This window comes from Hydra vulgaris, chromosome 06 (genome assembly GCF_038396675.1).
Source record: "Hydra vulgaris chromosome 06, alternate assembly HydraT2T_AEP".
NCBI lineage: Eukaryota > Metazoa > Cnidaria > Hydrozoa > Anthoathecata > Hydridae > Hydra > Hydra vulgaris.
Genome location: NC_088925.1, coordinates 31,020,031 through 31,037,577, shown reverse-complemented (window position 1 = coordinate 31,037,577; position 17,547 = coordinate 31,020,031). Strand labels below are relative to the sequence as shown.

The following is a 17,547-nucleotide window of genomic DNA, read 5'->3' as shown; positions in this document are numbered from 1 at the left end:
ACAGAAACTTCATGCTATCTCGTCATACCACTGCTGGTATGCTGATGATTGACATTGACTGTTTGAAATTTTCAACTAAGACATAATTTTGTATCAGTTGATCAACAAAAAATAATTTACCTTATTTTATTACTTCCCATATATCAAATTCATTTAACAAGTTAATCAATGCTGAAACAATTGTTTTGGCTTTGCCATCCTCTAAAAGCAAGGCTGCCAACTTTATTTCCTGATCATTGTTTTTTAAAACTACAACTTACATCTCTTTCTGTTTAATGCCATCAAAATGTAGTGCCCATAAAGATTTTTTTTTTAATTTTCTTTAATTTGTCTTTGATTCTATCAGCTTCTTTCTTAAATACCTGCCTAAATACCTGCCTGTGATGGATTTGCAATATTAATACCTTCTTCTGACATTTAATGACACTTTTTTGCTCTGGTGTGTACTTAGCTTTACATTCTTTACTAAAGAAAGAGCTGAAGCAGTTAAAGCTTTTCTTTTTCTTTTAGGTCTACTTAAATTGCTAGTAGATGGGGCAAAATCATTGTCAGTCTATCTTTCACTGTTACTAGAGTCGGAGTCAGTGATTTTTATTTGATGCATGGTTTTGCTGACAACAGTTACTTTATTTTTGATACATTTAGATGGATGACTTAAAACAATTTTTGAAGTAACATTTCCTAGTTTTCCATTACTTTCAACTTGTACTTTGTAAAACAAAGTGCAAGTAATTTTTTCTTCAATACTAAGCCATGCAACTTTTTTATTTGTAATATCAAATGGTATTTCATTTTAATAGCTGATACTGATTATCTGTGCCTTCTGATCTCTGTGGTATTTATTCACTAAATTTTCAACTTTTCTTAAAACTGATTTTTCTGTTATCGCTGGAAAATCCAGTTTGGTTCATAATGAAGTTAATTCACAGGCGATAACTTTGCATCTTCCAAAAATAGGTTTCTCTAAAGAAGCCAAGTAAGTGAACCTCCCTAAAACAATTAGTGCATTTGGAATTCTAATTAGCTTATCAAATGGTTCTTCAATTTTATTGATTTCTGTTTTTTTTTCTTTGCTTTCTCAGAATGTGCTAAAATGCTTTGCCAAGTTTTCTTGTTTTTGTTTATAATATCATTGCTTATTTTATACATCTCTACCTAAAAAGATTTAAATACTGAAATATTCTTTATGATTTTAAACATTATATTATAGAAAATGTACTTATACATTAAAAAATAACTTAGCAAGGTTTTGTATAATGAAAGAAAAACTGAAAAATACTGAATTAAGTGATACGAAAAATAAACTAGCTAGTTTTAAATGTTTGTATATTTATGTGTGTGTAAATAAATATATATGTGTTTATGGGTGAATATTTATATATGTATTATTAAACAATTATTATTTACTATTGTTTATTTAAAATCTGTTTTGGCGGTTCTTGATAACAAGATCTTATGATCTTCTTCGAATATCTGCATTCTTATTGTGAAGTTAACAAAGTTTGTAATTCTTATTATATTTGTTTATGTATTTTGTTCATATTTTTATTGTAAAATTTATTTCAAATAAAAAAAAAAAATAAAAAAAAAAATTGTATGCGATGAAAATGATGCCTATGACTATTTTGGTATTAATGTTATTACAATGGTAGTAAAAAAATTATTAATGTTATTACAATGGTAGTAATAATAGTATAATGTTATTACAATGGTAGTAACAATAGTTTAATGCTATTACAAGAGTGTTTCAGATATAATTCTGAATGTTATTACAAGGCTGTTTTTATTATTACTATTTGGGCTAACTCAAGTAATAAAGATTATAAAATATTTTTGGTTCTCCTTTTTATATTTTCTTGATTGTAAATAACCTGTTATGTCATATATTTTAGGGAGATGCTGCTGCTCATGACACTTTTCTTAAAATAAACAAGGCGTATGAAGTTTTAAAAGGTATATAGTTTTATAGTTATTTATTAGTAAACTCAAATTTAAAGTTACTTTAATATTTTACAATACTTTATTAGTGGACATGGGTATTAGTATACAGTTTGCAAATTACTATTTATAAGCCGAACAGTTATTAATTTGAGAGTACTTTTTTAATTATTAGTCTTTGAGACTGCTGTTTGTATTTTATGCTTAATGCTTATACATCATAATCATCATTATCACCACATCATCATCATCATCATCATCATCATCATCATCATCATCATCATCATCATCATCATCATCATCATCATCATCATCATCATCATCATCATCATCATCATCACCATCACCATCATCATCAGCATCATCATCATCATCATCATCATCATCATCATCATCATCATCATCATCATCATAATCATCATCATCATTATCATTGTTTAGCAATAAATTATGATTGTATTTTTCACTTCTTTTTTTTAATAAATATTTGATACAGTATTTCTATTTATCTATTAGTTTTTTTAACTTCACACAGTTTAGGCACTTTTTATTCTTTTTTTGTCTTGTTTATTCTATATTAGAAATAAACATTAATGCATAGTTACTGTTTAATGCATATTCAAATATTATTTAGAAGTATTTAACATCTATAATTGACATCCATAATACATGTTTATAAATGGTCCAGCATGTCAAAGTTAAAAGCACTTTTTAGTCATTGATTCATGCAAGAATTTTTTATTCAAATTTTTAAAATATAAATTGTCAAAAAAATTTTTTTTTTTGTTATACCCATTAATCTTACTTTTAAAGATCTTGTCCTGTTATGTATTACTAATTAAATTTAAAAATTTAAAAAAAATTTAAGTTAGTTGTGATTGAGTTTAAATAATATGCAACTTCAAATCATTTTTATTTTTTTCCAGATGAAGAACTGCGCAAGAAATATGATCGATATGGTGAAGATGGCCTTAAAGATAATCATTTTAGTAACAATTATCAAAGCTGGACATACTATAATGAACAGTTTGGTATTTATGACGATGATCCTGAAGTTATTACGCTAAGCAAAGCAGATTTTGGTATAAGTTTATTTCTTTTGAACTATTATTTCTATGAAATCATTATTTCTTATGAACTGTTATTTCTATGAATTCATTGTTTCTTATGAATTGTTATTTCTATAAACTGTTATTTCTATGATTACACTATTTACATAAGAAATAACCTTGAATTCATTAGATAAATATTAGTACCATTTTTTCAGCCAAGTTTTTGATAGTAATAAATAAAATGTATTTCAATTGTAATAAATAAAACATTTCTATTGTAATAAAATATTGAAATAAGGTGTAATTTTCAAACCAAGAGTTTTTTTTTAAGAACAATCAGTTTCAAACTCAGAAGATATTTGGTTTATCAACTTTTATTCACCTCATTGTTCACATTGTCATACTGTTGCACCTATAGTAAGTCTGAACTGTTTTATAAATATTTGCTTAAATATTATAATAGTAACATTGAATAGTTTTTATTAATGTAAATAATAAAAACTGTTGGCATTATTAGTGGCGAAAGCTTTCTGAAGAATTAAGTGGTGTAGTTCGAATTGGAGCCGTCAACTGTCATGATGACTGGATGTTATGTAATGCTGAAGGAATTAGAGGATATCCTTCATTGCGTATTTATCCTTCTGTAAGTTTGTTTTTTAATATTTGGATAAATAAAAAACAAAATAATTATTTACTACAGTATATCAATGAAAACAATATAATAATGTTAATACAAATAAATAAAGAAACTAATAAAAATTTAAATATTTTATTGAAAATCTCTGATTTATTGATGTTTCCATGTTTTCACTTTATTGAAATTTATGGAAAGGTTACAGTTTAAAAGTGACTTACTGTAAGAATCAGGCAAAAATACAAGCTACATACTTTTCAATGGGTATTTTAACCAATTATTTTTTATTAGATCGGTTATAAAAAAACTACATAAGATTATATAAGTAATAATCATATAAATAAAATTAAGAAAAATAATTAAGTTATCAAAAACATTAAATGTAAAATTAAGAAAAAACGATGCAGTTTTAGGCGACATTCTGATAAAACCGCACACTTGAGAAAACATTTATTTTTTAAAATTTTTAATTTTTTATTATTATTTTTAACACAACTTATATTTAAGAAACTATATTAAATTTTTACATTTTTACTAAAACCAGTGATTGCATGCAAGTATGTAAAACATATACCACTCTCGTACAGTAGTTTGAGCAATGATACAACATTTTGTTTATGTAAATTCTTACATTTTGAGTCTGTAATCTTGGTAAGAATTTCTTTCCACGCTTGATTAACATGACAATAAACACCGCTATCCAATGATTGTAGAATATGTGAAGAATGTTCTGGTAGACAAATCAAGATTATATAGTCTTTTTTGACAGCAATACCATTTCCAAAGTCATGTGAGTCGTATGCTCATCTAGTACTAAAATATAAATACCATTAATTTGCTCAGTTTCGGGTATAAATACTTCATTTCGGGTATAAATACAGCCACATTATGCTCCATCCAACCTGATTTGAAATTAAATATTTGGTGCCAACTGGACCACCTTGCCCAGTGAGGATGAAAATTTCTTTTGACTTAGTATATCACAAATAGTGGTGCAAAATGCCCGTCTGTATTCAGTAGTTTACTCTCGTAATCGTCCGGTGGCACGGGACAACTTGTTTTGTCCAAGGGCAACTGAAATTTAAAAAAAATGTCAGTCAGTAGCCCGGCAAAATGACCAGACAGTTTGTTACTTATAAGAGTGTGTTTATTAAAAAAACTGTATTTTAATTGAAGTCGAAAAAGCATCTAGAAAAATAGAGTGGATATTCAAATAATATTTAAAACTTATTTAGGAACTTAAACAACTTTATAAAAACATACTGTATAAAAAGTTTAGCATTATGAAAAATGTTACTAATAGTCTGTAAAAACACACATTAATTTTAAAATTAGTCAATAAAAACTTTTTATTGGTTGATTTTAGAATTAATGCGTGTTTTTATGAACTATTAATAACATTTTTCATTATGCCAAACTTTTTATAATGTACGTTTCACATTTGTTTTAATCAAGTTATTACATTAAAAAAAAAAAAGGAAAATTTTTCAAGAAATAAAATCTTTAAATGTTTCTAAAAAATTTTTACTTGAACTCTTTCTCTATGAATTTACACAATGATCTGTCTAAAATTCTTGACATAATATTTTTATATTTAAACATAAATAAATCACTTAATCTCATTTTTCATATATTTATGTCTCCCATAACTCAATATATTGCTGTTATGTTACTAATTGAAATAAAATAATTAAATTGAAATTTTTAAAATTCTAGTATTCAAATAGTTTTTTTTAAAATACCTAAAATTATTTTAAAGAGGTATCATTAATTATTTATAAATAAAATGTTTTTTCTAACTATTTTATTTCAACTGTTTTTAACTAGTAAACAACTGGGGTTGAAATTTAACGTAGGCCAGGGCCAGGTTTGTGACCGGGGCTGCATAAACATTTATACATCTTAAAGTATATTTTTTTATTCAAAATTTATATTATGTTTTATATATATGTGCATACATAAACATCATTATGATCAACATGATCATAATCAACATGATCATCTTCATCACCATCATTATCATCATCATCATCATCATCATCATCATCATCATCATCATCATCATCATCATCATCATCATCATCATCATCATCATCATCATCATCATCATCATCATCGTCTTCATCATCATTACCATCATTATCATTAATGTCATCATCAAGCTTTAACTTTCCTCTTTTATGTTGTTTTTCTAATATAAACAATCTAGAGCATTTTCTTTCATTAACTAAAGCTAATTCATACAATATGCAAGGCACACTCTTTTAATTTTCTTACTTTTACCACTACCATTTTCTCCTGAAGCTGCTACCTCTCTACATTCTGATATCTAAATCACTTAAATCTTCTCTAACAAACGTTGTTTGATACAACATTTTTTTCTAATCTGTCTAAGATTATGCCTCTTTTTCTTGTATTGTTAGAGTCACACCATGCATACATTTGATGATCTTCTCTTTCAGCAAATACTACAACATATTAATAATAAAGTTTATGTAAATATGTAAGGATATTGTATGCCAGCATCTGAATAAATAGTAAACGTATGTTATATCCATATTATGTATGCATAAATGCGTATCTAGGAAGCTTTTGTTCCTTCAGGAATAGGAAAGTTTGGAAGCTTTTATTCCTTCACATCAATTCTAAGTCAAGCTTCATTTTACTCCACATTTTTCACCATTTTGAGCAGTTGCTTTATTAAGCCATAACTATTTTTTTCATCTTTTTAACAAGAACATCTCTCTTAAGCAACAAATCCCCTTTTATTATTGCAAGAAGCCAATGTAAAAAGGTCCTGTCTGATGTTAAGCTCTGTTATTCTCAGTTTACTAAATCTTGTACCTTATCTCAGATATTTGGTTTTAGAGACATTTTGAAATTCTTCAAAATTGTTGTTAACTTAAGTTAGTTTAACATTTACTCTTTCATTCATGGGTCTGATCTTTTTACTTCTAGAATAGGGCAGAGTTATTTGGAAAGAACTTTTCCTCTAGCTTGACTCTTAAATCTAAGGCCATATTTTTTCTGTCATACCAGTTGAACAGAATTTTTATAAAACATCCAAATCACTCAGGCTTCCAATGCTAAAGTTGGTTCTCAATTAAACACTTCTACAGTTTTTGGTTCAGAAAAGATTTCCATCATAGTCTTAAAAAAGTGAAAGAACTTCAATTTTTGCTAAACTATTCATAAGTTCTATTAGTATATAAAGTTTTTGAGATTATCAAATCATTTCTTTTTAACTGCAGTATTAAAGTTATTTTTGCCTATACTCTTCATTTCGAGTAACTTTGAGTTACTTTTTGTATTTGGTATTTTCCTGTATCTACAATAACGATCTTTACAAAAGTTTTACATCTAAAGTGGCTCTATTTGTTGATGACTCAACTTTATACTCTTGTTTTGACAAAAAGTCTTTACTTTTTGATTGCTTAAAACAAGCAGCCTATTTTAAATCTGATCTCTCTTCTGTAACAGCTTATAGCTTGCAGTAGCTTGTGGATTTTAAGTCTGGATTTAAAATCCATAATTTTTGTTAGACAACAAAACTCATTTATTTACTGTAAAAAAAAATTGCAATGTTTTTGGCATTCCTATATCGACGAATAACAACGCTTTTACTCTCAGACTAAGTCTAAAAGCATATTGTAAATGTAATTAGACATGCTTTATCTGCCAAGCTTGGCAGATAAAACATGTCTAATTACATTTTATTGACAAAAAGCATCCTTTTACTGTATCTGTACCTTTATGATATAAAAACTTTTATTAATCCAGTTTTTTCCTTGCACATCAAAAAAAATTTATAACTTGTCTTCATGTTTTACTTTTTTATGCAACCTGCAGCTTTTTAAGTTTTCAGTCAACCATTTCCTAGCTTTTTAACTCTATCCTCTATTTTAAAGTAGCTCAAAGCTTAATAGTGGTTGCTTGCAACCTCAATGGAAGTCAATTAAAGTTTTAAAATATAAAAATATATGCTAGTATTTAATAAATAGTAAATGTAAGCATAAAATTATAATATATAAAGTATTATAAATTTTTTTTTAGCCCCGACTATCAACCTCCTGCTAAATCTTATAATTTTGCCGGGGCCTGGTTCACGTACTATTTTTAACTATGAAATTATTTTTCTTGTAGGCTGAAGATTACTACGGAGAACACAGTGTAGAAAACATGATGGCATATGTATTTGATAGGGTTCAAATCGATGTAACTCATTTAAATACAGGTATATATATATGCTTAAATGTTTATATATTTAAAAATGCTATATCACACCCCCTAAATATTTTCTGTATAATGAAATAACACTGAATTTGAAAGATTTTTGAATAAAAATTATTTTTACATGTCTCTCAAGAACATTGAACATTTAATGAGTTCTTAATATCAAAAATTGGTCAATTAGAGTTTCAAAGAAAGCCAAATAATGTAAAAGTTTCAAAAATAATAATTGATAAAAAAAGTCATTTTGTACATAAAATACATTTAAAAAATTATACTTTAAAATAGAATTAAACAAGTGTATTTGAACAAATGTTTTTGATAATTTTTAAGATAAGATAGATCTTATAAAGCAATTACTTTTAAAATTTTTGTATAGTCTTGATAATATTAGAGGATCGTTAAATGTTCAAGAGTCTTGATTGACCAGTAAAAATATTATTTATTTAAATATTTACAAGATAATTTCTTTATTAAAATGTTTTTAAATCCAATATTTTTATATAAAACACAATTAAGGAGTGTGCTATGTCGTTCTTAGAAATCGTTGTTTTATGAAACATGTGTATATGTGCGTATATATATTAGAGTGCATCACCACAGTAAGATAAGAATTAGTTGTTTGTTTTTGAGCTGTCTATTTCCAAAGTAATTAATAATAATTTGTGAAATATTGTTAAAATCAGAGTTAATTTATAGGTACCCATAAATAAATTGTTCACTCATGGGTTGCTCAATTTTGCTTTGCAAAATGTATGGTATTTTTAGGTAAAACAATGCAACAATTGTTTAGAATAAAAGTATTTATTCTAAATAATTGTTGCTTACTAATATTATACTATGTTTATGTTAAATTACCATTTTAAGTTATTACTTCTTGTTTCATAACAACAAGCAGCTCTTGCGCTTGTGGGCTATGGTTAGCTAGGTGAAATAACAACAAGTTGTTCTTGTGTTTGTGGGCTATGATTAGGCTAGGTGATTAGCCTATGATTAGCTAGGTGAAATAAAAGTATTTAAGAGAAGTCATGTGGCATCACATCCCAATTACTTCTTAAACTTGTCAACAATGTTTCATTTGGCAACTTCAAAACTTTTTTCTTCAAATCATTGTCACACAAAAAGAACTCCTATGTTTACTATCACATTAAAGAATTACGACATCAGGCACTACTATGCTTATAGATTAAAGAGACACTGTGTTCATTATTTCTATAAGTGATCTTAAATTGCTGGATCATATTGTTTTAATTTCTTCTTTTTTTAAGAGTTGTGATTTCAAAAATATGGAGTCTCATATAACTTATTTTAGTGATTTTTTTTTTGCTCTTTGCTGAATACTTTTTAGTATAGATATGATCAGACTTACACGGTGTACAAGACTTTCTACAAAAAAAGGCCTCTATTTCTAAAAAGATTTTAGAGAGAGTGTAATATATAATTGGTTCTTGGTGCTGCCATTTCTTCTTGAAATTTTACTCTCTAGTCATAAGAAACAAGTATTCCTAGTTCATTCGTGGTGCTTTCAAGTATTTGGCTGTTTCCTGCTTGATTAAGCATTATGTAGTCTTGAGTCAATTTATTGTTCGGGTGTCCAACATGCATCACTTTTTATTTTATGGATAAACATACTGTTTTGTCATTTTCTAATGTTACATCATCTATGTTGTTTTTTGATTCAAAATAGATTTAAATCTAATTTAAATCATTAAACGTTAAAAGGGCGGAAGTCCAAAAATGTAAACTTTCGGAAAACTAAAAAAAACTGCATTTTCCACGAGTAGTAAATTTTTGTTAATGGTTTAATAATTTTTTTTGAAGAGGATAATGCTTTTCACCTTCAAAAAAAATTATTAAACCATTAACAAAAATTTACTACGGGGGGAAATGCAGTTTTTTTTAATTTTCCGAAAGTTTACATTTTTGGACTTCTATCCTTTTAACATTTAACGATTCATTTGTTGTCAGCATATATACTTATTCGATGTGTTATGCTGTCTGTTAGATCATTTATGTAAAGTATAGTTGTGGTTTAATCACTAAACCTTGTAGAACACTGCTTGTGACTTAATTACCAATCGTTACCCTCTACTGTCATTAGCTACCCAATTACCTATCCACTTCATTAGAACTCCATATGTGTCATATCCTTTAAGCTTATATAGGTGCTTTTTGTGTTTCAAAGTTTATCTAAATGACATCTTTGATATACCTAGGAATATCTCATTTTAAAAATATGTTTTGTTTCTAATAAATTAGTGGCACAACCTCGCTTTGGAAGAAAATGATGATCTTTGATAATTAAGTTATTTTTATGCAATGCTTCATAATGATATTGTGTTCAACTCTCCATCACTTCTGCACATCTGCATGGGAAATACTGTTTCATAGTTAATCTGTGAATATGAATATTGGTGATGAATATTGATTGGAAATCAATATTCATCAATTTATCATGAGGCAATTTCTTCTCTGTTTGTTGTAATTTTACCATCTTATCATTTATTTACTTATCTTTTTTTCTATTCTTTAATTGCTCTTTTGGCTTGGTTTGTGTTGTTCAGTTTTTGTACACAATGTATACACACACACACACACACACACACACACACACACACACACACACACTCACACATATATGTATATATATATATATATATATATATATATATATATGTATTTTAACTAATATATATATATATATATATATGTGTGTGTGTATGTATTTTAACTAATATATATATATATATATATATATATATATATATATATATATATATATATATATATATATATATATATATGTGTGTATGTATTTTAACTAATATATATATATATATATATATATATATATATATATATATATATATATATATATATATATATATGTATGTATGTATGTATTTTAACTAATATAGTGTTTCATTGTTGATCAAAGTGGCAAAACCCCACTTGAATGAGATAATAAAATTATTTAGAATTTGATTATCTTTATTTAAAGATTTTTTTTTTTAGAAAATATAAATGTTGTGTATGAAAGTTCAATGCCTTGGATTATTTCATTTTGTGAAGAAGATCACGGTAAGCTGGTAGATTAGTAAATAAATGTAATTTAAATACCACATTATTGTATCAAATGCACCAAAGAATTGTATATTATGTACTGCATAAATTAACCAAATGTACAAATATACCACAACTGTTCAAAATTTACCACATGAATGTACCAACCATACCAAATAAATGTATCAAATATGAAAAAAAAAGTTTACCACATAAATGTGGAAAAATCTTCAAGTAGAAATTTAAATTCTTTTTCTTAATTCGTTTTGAAATTATTTAAATCTTATATTTCAATAGATTGTTTATCTGATACAACATTATTGAAAGTCTCAGCCATGTTGGTATGTTGTCATTAATTTTTCTTTTAAAATTGCAAACACTAGCTTTATGTTTTGCTATTACTGTGTTAACTTTAGAAAAGTATATTTTTTTATAGAATTTCTTTGTTGCTTTCTAAATAGGAAGATCTAGTCAATGTTGGATCAGTTAATTGTGAGAATGAAATATCTATTTGCAAACAGTTATCTCATTCAAGTGGGGTTTATTTTTACTCTGCTGAATCAGTAAAAAATACTCAAGGATCTGTTAGTTTATATTATTTTATTATTATTTTATTTATTTGGGGGTCATCCATAAATGATGTCAGTAAATATAGGGGGGGGGGGGGGAGAGTGCTGGAAAGTTTGACACTAATTGACAGTGGGGAGGGCAGTGTTGAAGCCAAAATGATGTCAATTTAAGTTTTTTTTTAGTTTTAATGAGCATATTTTAACGGTATTTACATCTACTAAATGGTATAGAAATGATGTTTTGTTTGTGGGGAAATTAATATTAAATGTGGGGAATTTGATATTATATTTTATCAAATTATTTATAATATAATATTTTAAATTAATATAATAAGTTTCCCAGAGACATTAAATAAATAAGAACTACTAACGTAAAATAAAAATTACTATCGTTTTATTAATATTTTACCATTTGACTGCGAATCAAATTATGTTAGAAATATTAACTCTTTGTATATGAAATTCACAATCGTTATTTGCTCCCTAGCAGATTATAAAATGTGGTTCAAAGTAAACTCATAAAAGTAAACTCATAAATTTGTCATTTTTTGAAATTAAATTGTCGTTATTTCAAATACGAAACTCTAATTGCTCTCTAGTTGATTGTAAAAAGTTGATTTGAAAAAGAAAAAGAAGAAACTAGCTCATCTATGTAAAGAACTGGCCAAAAAAAAGTATGATCAAGCTCAACAGAAGAAAACTAGAGAACTGAAAAAAGCTAAAATGGAGGAAATCTGCTTGGAGCATCCAGAAGTCAAAGAAAAACTAAAAATCAGAAAGATTTGACCGTCATTAGAAGTGGATCAACCTCTTCTTTTGAAGGCAATTATGGATATTGTTCTTCATGGTTTGTCCGCTGATGAAAGACATCGGTCAGAGGTTCTTTGCATAATGATAGCTTAGCTATGTTTGTTAATAATTGTATTTGTTAGAATTTTACTCTTAATTAGTACTTGCACTATTGTAAATATCCTTGAAATGTTAACAACTAATTTCAAGATTTGATTTTAATATAATTTGCAAAATAAATCCCTTTTTCTGTAAAAAAGTTTATTATATCCAAATATATTTCTTTATTATTTAGAGCATTAAAACTCTCGACGAATTGACATCCAAGATGAACAAAATTGGATTTGCAATCAGCAAGAGCCCCCTCTATACTCGTCTACTTCCGAGAAGTTATAGAACATTAGAAGGCAAAAGGCACGTCAAAACAGTCCCTGTTAGATTGATCAGTCCTCAAAATGAATCTTATTTAAAACATTTTGACGGACTCTTTTGCAGTTCAACAATAAAATATGTGGAAGAAGTTTGTTCTATTTTAGGGCCAGATGAAGTGTGTTTCATTAACCAAGACGACAAGGCCAGAGTGCCAATTGGAATCACAGCAGCCAAAAAACAGGCGCCTTTGTTGATGCATTTGGAGTACAGAGTAACTCTCCTGGACCACGACTGTGTCGTGGCTGCTAAACACAAGCTCAGGGCTTGTGATGAAGAAAATCGTCAAGCGTATTATATCGCGCTCGTAAAATTAGAATAAGTTTTCATCGAGCGTGATCATGTGCGCTCGAGATAATGTCGGCGAGCGCGATCATGAAAATTGCTGAAGGCGATGCTCATAAAAAGCTTTTTATTTTTTATATCTTTTTTTATTTTTTACATAATTCTTTTGTCATAAAATGTTTGAATTAGTATCACACTCATGAAACAACTTCAACGAAGTAGATTTTTATACTTCCAAACTTCTTGTATATTGTCAGATCGCAATTTTATTTTTAACTATTTATGTTATAAAAAAATAATATCAAACAAAAACTTCTTATTGATTTAGTATTGAAGTATAATTTAGTGATGTAGTTTTGCTTCGTTGTTTTGATATATGTATTTTAAAATGTTACGTTGTAAACTTAATTAACGGTTAATGGTTTTTATATTTCTTGATATTTTTTATTCAAATTAATTATTTAATTTTTTTCTAAAATTTTTTTTTTAAATTACGTTTTTTTATCTTAAAAAAATAACACAAGAATAATTTGAAATAATAATAAATAAGAATAATAACTTTCCATTTAATAAATATTGACATCATTACATTGTTTCCTTTTCGAATGTCCTTGATTGCGAACATTCTAAACAACAGAATCGTTTTAAATTTGAGTTTAAAATAAATAATAGTTAATAAAAAACCTAAACTATGAACTAAAACTAATATTAAAAATTACTCTATTATTAATATTTATTTTTATTACAAACAATGTGTGGAATATTACAAACAATAAATCAAATAAATCTTACTTGATATTTTCACAAGATTAAAAATACTCTGCAGTTTCAATTTTCTTACAACGGTTTTCTAATTTTCTATTCTTATTTTATTTGCGCGTTTTTGTATTCACATTGTGTTTCCACGTGCACATTCCATTATTGAAATTAGTGACCATTAATGACTTCAAACTGCTCATTCTTTACATTCGTGCAAAAGAGAAGGACGTAGTGCTTTTTATATTTTATATCAGTGCTTTGATAATAGAATATCTTTAAAAAGTGCAATATCTACTTTGCCTCTCAAGCTATGTTGAAAAAGCACACTTCTATCCATTCTTCTGCTATAACACTCCCTCTATTCAAAAGGGTCCAACTTGTTCCTATTGCTGCCAAGCGTCAGACAGAATTTTTGGCAGTCATTACCTTGCAGAAGAGTTCGGAAACTGCTGTATCGTTAGATGAAAATGAAGTTGACGCAATGAATTTGATTGTACTTCAAGAATACGATATCTTTTTACAGCGCGGAGAGCATTCACTACCTATTATTTCAATCGATGATCACTTCAACAACCCATGGGAAGATTATTTAATGAAATATCGACTATTATATAATATAATTTGATGAGATCTACTATTATATAAATGTATAATTAAGTAAGAAAAAAAATCAATGGTTTTTAAGCATTTTTCTTGTTTTTTAGAGGGGGGAGTACACAAAAACTGACATCTTATATAACGGGGGGGGGGGGGGGTTAGCCAAAAATTTACAGTTTAACAAAGGGGGGAGGGGGAGTCGAAAAATTGAGAAAAAACACTGACATCATTTATGGATGACCTCTTGTTAGTAAATGTTTTTTATTTTAATAATTACTATTAACTGGAAAAAAATTTCTCTTTCTTTTACATACTTTTTAGAATAAATGAAAATATTTTTATGTAGGTAATTGTTAACATAAATGCAAAAGAATTAGTAAGTGAAGTATTGGATTTGCTTCCTATACCACTCCAAGTTAATGATAACATATTTCAGGTATTTTTAAAAAAATTTAAGTACAATCAGATTTATTTTAATAATATGATTATATAATGATGGCTCATACTTCTAGTTTTTCTTTTTGTTCTTTGGTTGAAACAAATTGTACTGTATCTAACAAGTAGCATCATTTATATGTTAAGAATATCGACAATGAATTTGTAAAATCCAAATAATTTTTTTTCTTAACATTAACATTTTTTATAATTTTTATAATTTATCAGTTTTATCATGTTTTATTGTTAGCATATTTTTTTTATCTTTCATCAGTTTTATTATGTTTTATCATTAACATGTTTTTTTTTTCAAAACATTTATAGCAAATTCGGCGAAATATATCAGAAAACAAAAGCAATGAATGGCTTTTCATGTTTACTGATCGTGATGATCACAAAAATCATGAGTTACGAAAGACAGAAGCTTTACTTCAAACTATTAATGTAGTTTTTTAGTTTTGTTAAATATTTGAATACATTTTTTTGGATGTTAGATGTTATTTTTTAATTTTAGATTGGCCATGTTAACTGTTTACAAGCTGCAGATCTTTGTCAGAGGTTTCTTATAAATAAATATCCTACAGTTTTATTGTATAAAAAAATTGGTTATGAAATTCATCATGGTAATTGTCAATTACATGAACATAATACTTTTATTAAATTTTTTTCATAAAATATTTTGATTAGTTTTTTTGCTATAGTTCATTAAATTGTTTTTTTTAAAGAAATAAACAGATTAACGATTATTTATTATTATTATTATTATTATTAGGTAATCTGTTTAACTAATCAATAGGGTTGTGCAGTTGATATACAATGGATAAAATAAGTTTATGTTAATTAATCATTGACAGTTATAAAACAGGTTATAAATGGTCAAAATTTATTGCAAAATTTTGGTTCAATTTCTGGCTAAAAAAGTTTATTCAATGGTATTTGTTTGAACAGAAAAACAATTGAAGTGAGATCAAGTAAAATTAAAAATGAATTTTTAAAACTCAACGCTTTTATATGTTATTAAAACACAAATTTTGCAATCAATTTTTTCTGATATTACTTTTTTTACTTTATTAACATTCGGCTGTATGCGTGTGTAAAAAAAACAAAAAAAACTCATGGAAAGGCAGGTCTTGAACCACAGACATTCCGTTAAAGAAGTCGTCAACTTATCCAAATAAGCTAAATGCGCGTATAAGTAGGAAACAAATAATATACTTATTTTAAAAATTCTTTTTTCCATATAAAAAATAAACTTAATTAAAATTAACTAAATTAATTGACTTATTAAGCAAGAGTATGTATGCAAAGTTTGAAGAAAATCTATCATCAGGAAGAGACTTAAAAATTGATTTTCACAGACAAACAAACAGAGATGAGGAGTTAATATAAACATTGGGAAAAAGCAGTATCAGCAATGAATTTGAGTAATTGGCTGTGCAGTATTTTTTAATACTTTAAAACTTTTATTAGAGGCCAGCTTGGTTTCTCCATGCAGCAGCCTTGCTTATCAGGGTTTGTGTTTCGGAGTTGTACCGCAAATAAGAGCAAAAAAATTAGAAAAATCAAAAAAATTAGTAGCCTCCTCGACTGTAGTGGCCCCCTCGGGCCTTGGGGAGGTAAATAATGTAAAAAAAAAACAAAAAACTAAAGCATATGCATTTAGATTTTTAAAACAGTTTTTTTAAAACTGTGGAGTATTTTTAATAAACTGTAATTAGAGTATAGCTAAAAGAAAACTGTATTCCAAGTTGTAAATAATTGAACTACAAGAAAAATTTCTGTATTCTTAAAATCTTAAATTTCTGATTTAAGATTTAAGATCTTAAATTTAAATTAAATTAAATTAAGATTTAAAATCTTAAATTTCTGATTTAAGATTTTAAGATCTTGAATTTTTAAAATAACTATAATTTAAATGTTTAAAATAAATAACACAGCTCATGTGGTTTGTAATATATTTGGTTATTTAATTAATAACAGATTTTTAAAAATTTATTTTCTGATTTCTGTAGTTTTAGCTTATGTGGTGTAACTTTACTTTATACAAAATTTTTTTTTTTTTCTTTTTAAACTAAAAAGTATTTTTTAGTGAAAATGAAAAATTTTTTTTTGTACTTTATGAACAATTTTTCTTATAAAACAAAAACATTTAAAATCTGTTAAATTTTTTTTATTAATCTTATTCTGATTGAAATCCACATGAAATTAATTTCAAAATCAATTTGAAAAATAAAAGCAGTTTTAAAATTTTAAAATTGTAATTAAATGTGATAAAATTTATTTATACATTATTAATTTAATTTATGTAATAAAATTCTGTTAATTAATCACTCATGTTGTTTAGATAAATTGCTTTTAACAGTATTAACAGCAGTAACAAATGATATACAATAATTTTTTAAAGTAACAGATGATATACAGCAATTTTTTAAAAAGCCTTGCATATCAAATATTTTATAATATAATAACAATGAATAAAGTTATAAAATAATATTAATCAAAAAATTACACCCTACTCTCCAATGTTTTTTTAAAAAAATACCACATATTACATATACATATCATATTGTAGCTACAAGTCGTAAAGCTTTTTTATGATAAATATAACAACCTTACCAGCAAATTTTGACTCAAAAGTTTTTTAACAAAAGTTTTAAAGTTGATATGTTTGTAACTCATTGCTCTTGTACATGGTGCAACAATGTACATGGTGCAACAATGTATACAGAAGATGCTTTGCACTATGTTGAAGTATTTGCTAGTATAT

General features: G+C 26.4%; 1 protein-coding gene across 1 annotated transcript in view; it reads left to right on the top strand.

Moving 5' to 3' along the window:
• The window catches only part of LOC100206669 (dnaJ homolog subfamily C member 10), a 44,159-nt gene that overhangs the window by 6,856 nt on the left and 19,756 nt on the right, over positions 1 to 17,547 (top strand). The window contains exons 2-12 of the mRNA XM_065799850.1: positions 1,893 to 1,953; positions 2,865 to 3,020; positions 3,322 to 3,407; positions 3,508 to 3,633; positions 7,768 to 7,858; positions 10,870 to 10,935; positions 11,215 to 11,258; positions 11,379 to 11,501; positions 14,692 to 14,781; positions 15,105 to 15,224; positions 15,295 to 15,403. Coding sequence (XP_065655922.1) covers positions 1,893 to 1,953; positions 2,865 to 3,020; positions 3,322 to 3,407; positions 3,508 to 3,633; positions 7,768 to 7,858; positions 10,870 to 10,935; positions 11,215 to 11,258; positions 11,379 to 11,501; positions 14,692 to 14,781; positions 15,105 to 15,224; positions 15,295 to 15,403 — 1,072 coding nt within the window. The remainder of the gene's footprint in view (positions 1 to 1,892; positions 1,954 to 2,864; positions 3,021 to 3,321; positions 3,408 to 3,507; positions 3,634 to 7,767; positions 7,859 to 10,869; positions 10,936 to 11,214; positions 11,259 to 11,378; positions 11,502 to 14,691; positions 14,782 to 15,104; positions 15,225 to 15,294; positions 15,404 to 17,547) is intronic.